This window comes from Pollicipes pollicipes, unplaced genomic scaffold (assembly GCF_011947565.3).
Source record: "Pollicipes pollicipes isolate AB1234 unplaced genomic scaffold, Ppol_2.1 Scaffold_7262;HRSCAF=8765_pilon_pilon_pilon, whole genome shotgun sequence".
Taxonomy (NCBI): domain Eukaryota; kingdom Metazoa; phylum Arthropoda; class Thecostraca; order Pollicipedomorpha; family Pollicipedidae; genus Pollicipes; species Pollicipes pollicipes.
Genome location: NW_023597055.1, coordinates 9,933,460 through 9,945,749, shown reverse-complemented (window position 1 = coordinate 9,945,749; position 12,290 = coordinate 9,933,460). Strand labels below are relative to the sequence as shown.

Sequence of the window (12,290 nt, the reverse complement as noted above, 5' to 3'; positions counted from 1 at the left end):
ACTGTTTTGACGCGTCTCAGTGTTGCATGTCGTGCCTGTCTGGACAGATGCACACGTGTGCTCCAACACTGTTTTGACGCATCTCGGTGTTGCATGTTGTGCCCTTCTGGACAGATGCACATGTATGATCCAACAATGTTTTCGCAGAATCCGCTCCCAGTATGAATCGCAGTGCATTGAGCTGACTCCTACCCGCAGTCAACATTTAGCACCGTTTCAATGGGCGCAGTAGGTGCCCTGGCAGGCGTCGAGTTTTGGCCGAGATTGATCAAGTGAGATACCCACACGTGTAGTGTTTTTCTTTGCCCATTTTGCGCAGCCTGCTTAAAATATTGCACCGTTCATAGCGGCTTTATGTGCCGATAATTCATCCATGAGCTCTGAGCCTGGCAGCCTCAAGATGGGCTGCATACTACACTTTTTGATTGGCTTCATCACGACAAAACTCCTGGGCTCGTCCGTTGCTAGTAACAACTAATAATGGATCCGAGGTGTTCCGGAAGCAACTGTGTCTATCAGGAGCTTCACATACCCCTCTTATCAGCAAAATCAACGTTTCGACCAGCGTGATCGCCATCTCACGTCCGTCATTATTTAGTCAGTTCCAGTCGAAACCGGCTCCATCCGGAAAAAACCGGCTCCGAAACCGCCTCCATCCGCAAGTCAAGCTCAAAGAATGACAGTGTACATTCATATGTCTGCGCATTGTCACGCCTAACAACGACTATGTAGCATCTCAGGCCGCATGGAGAAGGTCTTCAGTCCGTACGATTTCATTCACGCGATCCATTTTACCGCTCTCTCCCGCGCCGCCTCGCCCTCTGAAATCGTCACGCTGACCCGCCCCCGATCAGAGCTCGCCGAGCCCACAGGGCGCCGTTCCACTCCGCTTTTCACCACCGTCACACCCCCCGTTTCCGTAATCGGAGCCGTTTTGCGCGGTCGCGGCCGACCGGCGGCCGTCGGCGCCCGGTGACGTCACACGGACCACACCGCGGCCGGTAGTGCGCCGAGACTGGCGCGGCTGGCCGGCCGTCGGCTTTCTCCCGTGAGGGGAAGGGGGAGGGGCGAAAACCGCGCGAACTTCACGCGCGCAGATGTGCGCCGCCCGGCAGCCAGGTCGCTGTGTGTCGCGCGGCGACGGGGTCAGCTGTGGGCCTGACAGAGGAGGGAGAAGGGCGTGGGGCACTGGGGCGAGGCTGGCCCACGCTCACCCGGTACGACACCGGCTGATACGGGTTCAACTCGGTGGGAGCTGTTTTGCGGATGTTCAAGTGCTTTTGAATTAATTTCTGTGGTCAGAATTTGCCAATTCGTTCCATGGATGGTGCGTGATTGACGCGTCACAAGGTGTTACCCCTATCTAACAGTAAACATGATGTGCGACTTCCTGCACCAATGTCAACAAACGAATGCCAATGGACGGCTGCAGTGAACCAACCAGTGGCGCATCAAGATCACAGATGTCAGTTCTCGTATAAACCAGACATGTCAGGGAGAATGAGCCCAACACCGGATGTCTGTCGGATATCTCACTAGATTGGTGCGCATGTCAGGTGCGAATCCATCCCGCCTCAGCAGGTTACAACGGGGCCGAGACAGAGCGCTCTACAGGCTCGCATTTTCGACACTTCCAAGACGTTCCAGCAAAAGTGCATTTATGCTTTTTATCCGAATGGACGGCTGCAATGAACCAACTGGTGACGCATCAAGTTCACCGATGTCAGTTCTCATTTGAACCAGACATGTCAGGGAGGATGAGCTCAACACCGGATGTGCCTGTCGGATCTCTCACTAGATTGGTGCGCATGCCTGGTGTAAATACATCTCGCCCAAGAAAGTTAAAACGGAGACGAGACAGAGCGTTCTATAGGATCGCATTTTCGACCCTTCCAAGGCGTATCAGCAGAAGTGTATTATGTTCGTTATCTCTGAATAACTACGCAAAAACCGCCCCATACCGCATACATATGTGTATTGCCACAAAGCACACCAAAAGATCCATACAAACAGGAATCGAAAACAAAGCAGCATCTTGACTACACGAACGTCGCGCGATTCATCACAATTGGATGAGCATTGCAAAGACATGACATCCAGAGGGCAGGCGGTGCGTTATGCTGGAATCCACGGGACCGGTAGCTGATGACGACGCTGACGACGCTGAGCAGTAGGTCACGGCCTAACAGCAACTCATTTCCAGACCACATTTGGACTGAAACGATTCAGTTGCAAGGAGGAAAATAAGCCTAATCCGCATGTGCGCATCTTTCAAGTGCCGTGGTGATGATCACCACTTGCAAACTTCGTGGTGATCTAGTGCGATCGTAGCACCTCCAACTGCTCCTCTCCCTAGTCCTTCCCACCCTCCTGTCGAACCAGCCTCAGCGGCATCAGTACACCGCCGTCACAAACCACCCCGCCGCACGCCAGTCTGCACGCCGGCCGCACGCCAGTCTGCACCCCGCCGCACGCCAGTCTGCATCCCGCCGCACGCCAGTCTGCATCCCGACGCATGCCAGTCTGCACCACTCCTAACGGCCCCATCTCCCGACTAGGCGGCGTGCGACATACGACGTGCGACACGCGACGTGCGACATGCGAAGTGCGACGTGCGGCATGTGACGTGCGGCGGCCGCCGAGCGCCGCGCCCCTCCAATCACCGCTTGCCGTCGGCCCGCACGCCGAGCTCCTCCAGGACGGCCGGCACGCGCGCTGCGAGCGCCGGCTCGTCCAGCGCGAAGTCGGCGTCGATCCAGTCCTGCCGCAGCCGGTCCAGCACCCGGCTCATGTTCCGGCCGGCCGGCACCCCTGCCGCCTGCGGGAGGGGAGGGGGAGGGGGTGAGCCGGGCACGGCCAGACACGCCGAGCACGTGACAGTGTGCGGCGGCCGAGAGACGTCGAGGACAGCATGCACGGGGAGGACGTGGCGGCAGCGCCCGGCGACATCATGTGGAAGTGTGCGAGCACGTAGTACATGCATCGCCAAGCAAGCTGTTAACCTACCAAGGTGAAGACACTGAACGCATAACAGATGCCATGCAACCTGCGAAAACATGAAATGAACCGACATAACGAATTCTTATGCTGAAAAGTTAAATTTCAATCAAGATGTCACAGGGTACTTATTTTACATTATCAAGAAATCATTGGCATATGCAACGGGACTACTTGAAATTTAAACGAAGCCCTTATGGTCCCATCAGTCGTGGCAATGAAGCTGCATTGAAACGCCGAACATTCTAATAAAATATACTGATGACTGCTTGGCATCTTCATTTAGCCAGATGTGTGTGGCACTGGGGCTTTATGATGCACTCAGCTGCTGAGGCTATTTGGCATCGCCTGCCTCTCACCCTGGCAGGACGGGCGGGCACCGGGGGGAATCGAACCCCGTACCTCTGGTTTCCCGGACGCGCAGTGGTTAACGCAGACGCGTTAACCATTACACTACCGTCACCCCACATTTGGTCGGATTCTCTAGCATCTAAAAAACCGCATATTTTCGACATGAGCAATGCTAATGCGAACATTATTTTATTGCCTTTCCTCTCTATACCAAGACCGTGGCCGAATTCCGGGGTATATCACACCATTCATTCTTAAGACATTTTACCAATGAGCACAAACATGCCTGAAATCACCGGAATATAGCACCAGCATTGGAGTGTGCGTGGCAAGTAATCCAGATCAATCCAGTCATAGGCGTTCCCCTGCAGCAACAAGATCTCTTATTTACCTTCAATGTCGCTCCCGTCACTGGAAACTTCGGCAGCTCCCAAGCCTCGAACTCCGCCGCCAGCTCATGCTGCCCTCTATACATCGCCAGCTCAACTAAAAACTGCTTGCCGAGCCGCTTGCTGGCGCGGAAGTCGGCCAGCAGCTGCTGGAGCGGCTTTATCGGCTGCGGGTGTGGCGCCATCTCCCGGTGGGCGATGATGAAGAGGCCGAGGTCGCGCTCGAACGCCGACAGCTTCAGACGCTGGTGCAGGCTCATCATCTCCTCCGAAGAACCTGCCGGCCGGCATGGAAGCGTGGCGACGACGGGACAGCCAGATAGGCGGCAACACACACGCTGAACATGCGGGACACGACGACAGCGCAGGCTCGTTCAGCCCTCATATCACAGCGTTGACCACTGGCCGAAATCTCTCCGTCTATCCCCAAGTCTCAGCACCCACGATGTCAGACCACAAGACGTCATTTGCCAAGGCCGGCTCGGCGGCAACGGCCGCCGCCTCGAGCCGCGGACTTACGGAGCAGGGCGGCCAGCAGCATGATGGGCTGCGGCTCCGACACCGCCTGCGTCCGGTCACAGACGCGCTCGAACTCGTCCGTGTCGGGCGAGGGAGGCAGGCCCACGTGCGGCCCCACCCCGCCTCCAGCATAGTCAGCATCAGCTCCCGATGAAACCTGGCGCAGCGGCGGGCGCCGGGTTCAGGCTGGAGGCCTCGCGGGCGGACGGCGGCTGGGTCAGCGTGCGCAGGGGCAAATGTCGCGACGGAAACCTGGCGCAGGGACAGATGCTGGGTCCAAGTGCACGTCCGTGGGCCGAGATGGTTGCAAGATTGCGGTACGAGCCCGCACGTCAGGCTTTAACCAGAACGTAAGGTATATGGCGACACTAGGTGCCGGTAGGGGCCTCGAGCAGCGGCAGATATCACGTAAGGTCAGGTCACGACGGCGCCCCCAGCAGTTTAGCGGGCATCGTCAACAGCCCCAGCCGCCGGTTCCGCCGACCCACTCAGCATTCTCCACCTCCGGGGCGTCCACCTCCACCCGTGCCGTCCACCCCCGCCCCGTGTCGTCTCCGTACCGTCCACCCCCGCTCGTGCCGTCTCCGTTGTCGTCCATCTCCACCCCCCGTGCTGTCTCCGTACCGTCCACCTCCACCCGTGCCGTCCCCCACCTCATGTACTGCTACCCCCCCCCCCCCCCCCCCCCACCCGCCCGTACCGCCTCCGTACCGTCCACACCCACCGTGCCGCCTCCATACCGTTCACCCCTCCCGTGCCGTCTCCGTACCGGCCAGTCCCGTCCGTGCCGTTTCCGTACTGTCCACGCCCACCTGTGCTGTTCACCCCCGCCCGCACCGTCTCCGTACCGTCCGGCGAGTATGCGCCGCAGCTCCGACCAGAGCCGCTCGCCGGAGATACGCGCCAGGCCGGCCGTGTTGGCGCGAATGGCGTCGAGCGAGGCGGCCTCGTGCGCGTCCGGCGCCGCCGCCAGCCGGCCGTAGAAGCGGAAATAGCGCAGAATGCGCAGGTAGTCCTCCTGTATCCGGCGGGCCGGATCGCCGACGAACCTGCGGCGGTGGCGGGGGGGAAGGTCAAGGCACGACAAAAGCCGGAGCTCAGGTCAGTGGCGATACAGAATCGGGAGGGATGAACAGGGTATAATATAGAATCGAATGGGAAGGGAACGCAACATACATCGGTGGGTTGTCGTCATAAATCAGCGAGACGTCGAGGCCGAGGCCTCGGAGGCTCCGGCGGTGCGCGGGTTGGTGGAGAGGTTGAAAACGTCTGTCTGGGTTCGGCACCCTGGCTCAAGAACGCTGGTCTTCACCAACTGTGAGAGACGGTACACTCTCATACCTACCCGGTCACTGGTCGCGCGCTATCGCGACGGTAGCTGATAAGTCGATCTCACGCCCGGGACCAGCCGAACACGCACCCAGAGCGGTCAGCCTGAGCCTCAGCTCGGCCAATCAGAGCCCGGGACCAGCCGAACACGCGCCCAGACCGGTCAGCCTGAGCCTCAGCTCGGCCAATCAGAGCCCGGGACCAGCCGAACACGAGCTCATACCGGTCAGCCTGAGCCCCAGCTCGGCCAATCAGAGCCTGGGACGGTCAGTCTGACTGCCGGAGTCTGACCCCGGCCTTGTCAGCACGACTAGCACGACCAGTCTGACCCCTGGAGCAGACAGCGGAGCGGTGGGACAGTCTGCGCCCAGCTGACCTGACCCTCCGGCGCTCGAGGTCGTCCACGCCGTCGAAGTAGTCGTACACGGTGCCGTCGAAGTCGAGGAACATGGCGTTGACGGTGAGGTCTCGGCGGCCGGCGTCCAGCTCCCAGTCCGTGGTGAACTCCACCTGCCAGCGCCGGCGCCACGCGGCGCGGTGAGCACGCGGCGGCTCCGGCGGCCAGCCGTGCCCGCGCGCTCGCGCACCCTGAGCGAGCGCACGCACTCGCTGCCATCGCACGCACGCGCGCGCGCGCGCACGCACGCACGCACACACAAACGCAAACGCACACGCACACGCACACGCACCATCTCCGCAGTGACCCACGATTGTCACGGTTCAAGCACAACCGCGTTTGACGCCCTGCCTTAGTTTTCATGTGCTATCAGGCAAAGGTATCCCATTTAAATGAGATGACGTCAATTTCCACACCAAATCGTAGTCCCTGGAATCTACTGGCTTTCTCTGGACCTAGGCGTAAAGCACGCGCGCGAGTCTGCGACACAGATTCGTTGCCGAGTGCGAGCCAGCGCCAGGCTACCGGACGTCTCTACGGCCTGCCGACAATGACCGTCACAATGACCGACATGCCCTCCGATCCTCGCCCCTGACCTCGGCAAAGCCTCTGACCTCGGCATACCATCTGAACCTCCCCCTCTGACCCCGGCATACCGTCTAACCCTTGCCCTCTGACCTCGGCGTGCCGACCGTCGGTGGCCACGTCCACGCGCAGCGTGGTGACCTCCATGTTGACGGCGTCGGCGATGCGGGCGGTGATGGTGCCGTGCCGCTCGCCCTTGGTATTGATCAACCGCACCTCCTCCTTGGCGAACAGCTCCTTCATCTGGCCGGGCGTCGCCGGCGTGGCGAAGTCCAGGTCGTGAGGGACGATGCCTGCCGGGGTCACCGGGGTCGGCCGGTCACACGCGCCGGGCCGGGCCGCGCCGACAGCGGAGCTGCCCCGAGGCTGCGCGAGCGCCACCGCGGCACGCGGGCGCGACAAGGCGACGAGGCTGCCGTCGTGTTCGCCACGTCCGTTGGAAGGGGAAGTAGAACTGCTCTGATTGCCAGTTGGAAGGGGAAAGAGAACTGCTCTGATAATCCGTTGGAAGGGGAAAGAGAACTGCTCTGATAATCCGTTGGAAGGGGAAGGAGAACTGCTCGGATTATCCGTCGGAAGGGGAAGGAGAACTGCTCGGATTATCCGTTGGAAGGGGAAGGAGAACTGCCCGGATTATCCGTAGGAAGGGGAAGGAGAACTGCTCGGATTGTCCGGGCACATAGCACAATACGCTGATTTACAGGGGTTTCAGGGATTACAGGCATAAGCAGGTTTACGGATCAAGTCTAATCGATTTACAGGTCACCACTGCCGAGTGCTGGCCGGCACTGGATCATGAAACAGACATAGCGGAAGCCGACCGTCCGTTTTTAATTTGCCCCACCCGCGAGATAACATATTTTTGTAGTTGTGAGGCGACACACGTACACACGTAGTTTCGATCGCGTCATCGCTTCAGAAGACAAAAACAAAAAACAAACAACAAACAGAACAAATCCGCTCGATATACAGTGCCAGCACAGGTGGTGAACTGGTTGCGAGCATGCACTCAATGTCACTCAGAAACCACGCCTATCTTCACCACCATCAGAAGCTCTCAGCCACGTGGCCGCTAGCTCACCCGACAGAATATCCCGCACGGCGCCGCCGGCCAGCCGCAGCTGGTAACCATGGCGACGGAACATGTCGGCGAGCAGCGCCACCTCGGGCGTGGCCAGCGGCCCGCAGCTGCTCGGTCGACAGCTGCATGGTGTTCAGTTGCCTGGCCGGCTGAGGGCGCGGGCCGGCCGGCGGTCGGCGGGCGAGGGCGGGCAGCAGGCGGCGCAGGGGCGGCGTTATCATCCGGTCCGCGCGGCGGCCACCGACGCGCCCAGAGGAGCCGCCTGGTGGGAGACGGAGGAGCTGTCAGGGGCAGGGTCCTCAGGGAAGGGGTTGTCATGGAGGGGAGCGGTGTCGGGGGGGAGGGTCCTCTGGAAAGGGTCGTCAGGGCGGAGGGTCCTCCGGGAGGGAGGGTCGTCAGGCAGAGTAGAAGAGCTGTCAGAGGGAGGGCCTCAGGGGGAGGGTCGTCAGGGAAAGGAGAGGGCTGTCAGAGGGAGGGTCCTCAGAAGGGTCGTCAGGGAGAGGGGGAGAGAAGTCACAGGGAGGGCCATCAGGGAGCGGGGGAGAGCTGGCAGGGGCAGGATCCTCAGGAGGAGGGTCGTCAGGGCAGGAGGGTCTGGCGGGAAGAGCAGGGAAGGCGTAGTCTGGAGTCTACGAGACGAAGGGGACGGTGCACAGATGTCGGTCAGAGAGCCAGGCAGCGGCGGTGGTGCCCTCTTAGCCCTCAGAGACGACATGCGACATGCAGGCTGCTTGTCTGCAGTGACACACACCAGCACATTTACCCATTACCCACTAGCCGGTGACCGGGTCAGCTTAGGCAAGAGAAAAGAGCTGGAAGCCGTCAGACTTAAGCCAGGCGCGACAAGTCACAACGCTAGTTATGGCCAGGGAGAGGGCAGACATCCACTAACGGACAGGCCCACTCACAGTAAATTGTCGCGGAGATGCGCGGTAGGAGTAAGACGGGGTGCAGCAGAGAAGCTACACGTGTGTGGGGAGTAGAGAATGAAGGAGGCCAAAGAGATCAACGTGATAAAGTTTGTCGTTTGTAGCCTTTCAGTGCCTCAACTGTTCGTTTTTGGTAAATGCTGGCGGCTATCATAAGCCAAACCCATGTGAAACAATGCAGAATATTCGCGGCAAAACGTGCCAGAATATATTCATAAATGCGGTACACGGGAATACATGGGAAGTACACAGATGTGTTTCGACAAGTCACCTTTACGACGAATAGCCATATTAGGAAACGCGTCCCTTGAAAAATACGTCATGTATTCCCGGACGAACTACCATGTATAGAAATATTACCGGACAACATTGCACGGTGCAGCGGTTCGATACACTCAATACAAAGGCGTGACTGACACCTCTCTTTTCTCACACGATAATCACGCACGACGAAATCGCACATGCTGTTTTGCGCGCCCCGCAAGGACATCATCTATGGTACACGCGTATCCTATCTTTATGCATTGATCCCGTTTGTCTGTGCCGTCATATCACAACGTTTCATCCCGATAGGCTTCGTGGGCAGAGAGTAACAGGCAGCAATGGAGCCATCACTCAGCATGTAAACACCCGGTGAAGATTGCCCTTCCAACGTCAAAGTAGGTCTATTGCATTAAAAACTGAATGAGGAATTGGTCAAGCACTCTATGCAGCATGCCCCTTTCGAGTCAAAAGGGTCTTTAAAATGCACATATTACAAATACCAATGTTTTCAGTACCTCAATACACGCATGTAATACAAGCATGCATACAATTGTGCAGATAGCTATGCAGAATGGGTAAACTTCTTCCAGCTTTCGCGATGACCAAGGCACTTTCTGCTCCAACAGATAATCCGGGTGTTCATCCCATGGTCACAGTAGATAGCTGGAGCTGCATGATGCCTCTCCGGTTTCCCGTGGCCATTCGCTCCAAAGCCTTTCACCCGACACAGCCCGCCGGCAACAGGACCGCCACCTGCCGCCTCCTGACCGCAACAGGTCCGCACGCCCTGCGACTAGCACTGCGGCAGGTCGCCGCCAGGGGCGGCTCAGTAGCGCGTCAGCTTCAGCGGGAAGTTCTCGCTGACCAGGTGGTCATCCTTAAACACCACCACCACGTTCACGGAGAAGTCGATCTGGAAGTGGGCGGCGCTGACGGAGGCGCACGTGAAGAGCCGCGGGAACACCATGTGGATGGGGATGGCAAGGCCGCGCGGCACGTCGCCAAGCCCGATCTGGATGTTCTGCACCTCGGAGCACTGGCGGCTGAGCGCGTCGGCGCGGCCGCAAGCCTCGGCGCGCACCCAGCTGCAGCTCGATGCTGCGCACCGGCGCCTCGCTGCTCTCCAGCACCAGCTCGCCGCGCAGCGGCTCGCCCAGCGCGCACTCGGTCGAGTCGAGTCGGCCGCGCAGGCGGAAGCGCGGCGGCGGCGCGGCGGCCGCGTCGGCGCGCGTCAGGCTGCTCGGCGAGACGAGGAACTGAGCGGCCGCTCGGCGGCCGGCGGCGCCGCGCCGCGGCGCGCCTCCACCATGAACTCGAGCTGCGCGCGCGCGTCGCGCGTCAGCACGCCCCGCCGCACCTCGCACGCCACCGTGTACTGCACGCTCACGTACAGGCCGTGGTAGGTCTCGTGCAGCGGCCGGCCGTGGCGCGCCGCCAGCGCCACCTCGAACGGCACCTCGGTGCGGCCAGCCGGCAGGCGGCCGGGCGGCGCCAGCTCCAGCGTCTCGTGCAGCAGCCGCAGCGACTTGGGCGTGGCGTAGAAGCTGTCGACGAGGCCGGCCGACTTGCCCGAGTGCGTCAGCTGGACGTCGCCCTGCACGCAGAGCGAGGACGCCCTCGTGGCGCAGCTCGGTGCGCGCCGTCAGCGCCGCCACGCCGCAGAGCAGCTCGCCTTCGCGGTACACCTTGCTGGCGCGCTGCAGGCGCAGCTCCACCGAGACCATGGCTGAAACACGGCAGAGCCGGCGGCGCGTCAGCCGGCGCCGGCCTACCATCTTGCGGCTGGTGGCGGAGTCACAGCCGGGTCACTCGGCACGGGTTCGCGACAGCGGCGCGCCGCTCATCGCGCGCCAGACGACAGTGGCGAGGCGTGTGCCCGCCATCACCCTCACATGCCGCGAAGCCACGCTCAATCGCCCGGGGTGCCAAACTCTTGGATGTTGTTGATGCTTGATGGCATTGTGGTCGTGATGCATCTTGTGGTTGAATATTTGTTATTCTCCCTCCAAGGGGCCTTCCATTCCCTTTTCATGCATGCAAAAGCATTGCACTCAACCAAAGGCTACATGACACTTGCAGAAGAACAGATCTACTATGAAATAGCCTTGACATTTGTTTTGTCATGCACTGAACAATACAGTGTTCAAGCTCATTATCTTCTTTTGCAGACAGCAGGCCAAGATTTCATAAAACTATCAAACCTATCTACACCACCAGCACAGTTCACGAGCATCACCAATATCACCTTTTTTACTAAAACACTCCTCTAATCTACAGTTTGCACTTATATTGACACCTTGTTCAATTCCATCCAACTAGCTTTATGCTGACAATATTGGATAATACCAAATCATACTTGCATCAGTAATTATATGTTATAAATAATATCAATGCCAACTTCCATGGACTATTCCCAGCAGCTGGAGCGGTCCACCATAGCTAATGAACATGGATCATGGTAGTCATGATCCATGATTATAGATCATGGATCAGGGGTTGTTAGTCATAAAATTTGAGAAGGTTGTTGTTATTTATGATAGATAAAATCTTATTATGCCATAGCATACCAAAGGTATGTTACAACTTAAACATATATATATATATATATATATATATATATATATAGATAGATAGATAGATAGATAGATAGATAGATAGATAGATAGATAGATAGATAGTTGTTGCTGCAACCTCTGACATGCAGGACATGTCCAGGTAAGGTGTTATCTTTACAGCTTGATGTCACAGTACATACCCAAGATCAGTAATCATTGCTGACTTCTAAAAGTGAGCTTGTGACTTGTGGGTCATGCTTTGAATATGCCTTAGATCCCAAGTCATCAGAAATTAATTCAAGCCATCAGAACACATGTTTTATAACATTTAGGAGCAAGAATAGTGTCTGAGCCAAATTTCATGATATCTTGTCCAATTGTGAAGGCAAAAGAACAATTTTAAGTTGGTCAAGATAATATGCAATAAGCTGATAATGAAAGATGACAGCATCACATGGGAGTTTAAACACACACCTAATGTCCCCTCCCAACCTCTCCTTCACACGCTGCAACTGCACGCAGCCCGCAGCTCCATCACGCCGAGGAGTGAGGACTGCGTCAATATGGCAGAAGACAAGGGCAGGACAAGTAGAAAACAGCATCACAACGAGGCAGAAAGGAAGCAACTAACCTGTTAAATCTTAATTCTACGATTCAGCTGCACATCGGACGAAACACGGACCCACCACGCAACAAGTACGGCTTTTATCTTCACCCAGCCTGAACGCATGCGACCAGCGACCCAGGGCAATACAACACCCCCAGCGACCACATCACCCAAAGTTTAAAATCAAGTTCTATCAATTGGTCCACGTGAGTCGGGCCACATTTTGCAAGCACTCGGTTTACTCAAACCCGTAAAAATAGGAGAAAACGGTTTTAAATGATTCAGAA

The 12,290-nt window shown here is 57.7% G+C and overlaps 1 protein-coding gene and 1 pseudogene across 1 annotated transcript; both read right to left on the bottom strand.

Annotated features, from left to right (window-relative positions):
- Positions 1 to 2,431: 2,431 nt before the first annotated feature.
- Positions 2,432 to 7,712, bottom strand: LOC119113412 (CCA tRNA nucleotidyltransferase 1, mitochondrial-like; annotated as a pseudogene).
- Positions 7,713 to 9,630: 1,918 nt separating this feature from the next.
- LOC119113411 (vacuolar protein sorting-associated protein 26C-like) lies at positions 9,631 to 10,463 on the bottom strand (the record flags this gene model as incomplete). Its single annotated transcript, XM_037237731.1, is given in 4 exon segments — positions 9,631 to 9,922; positions 9,924 to 10,141; positions 10,144 to 10,447; positions 10,449 to 10,463. Coding segments are annotated over 4 exon segments (792 nt in total), but the record flags the coding sequence as incomplete, so codon positions are not given.
- Positions 10,464 to 12,290: the final 1,827 nt, after the last annotated feature.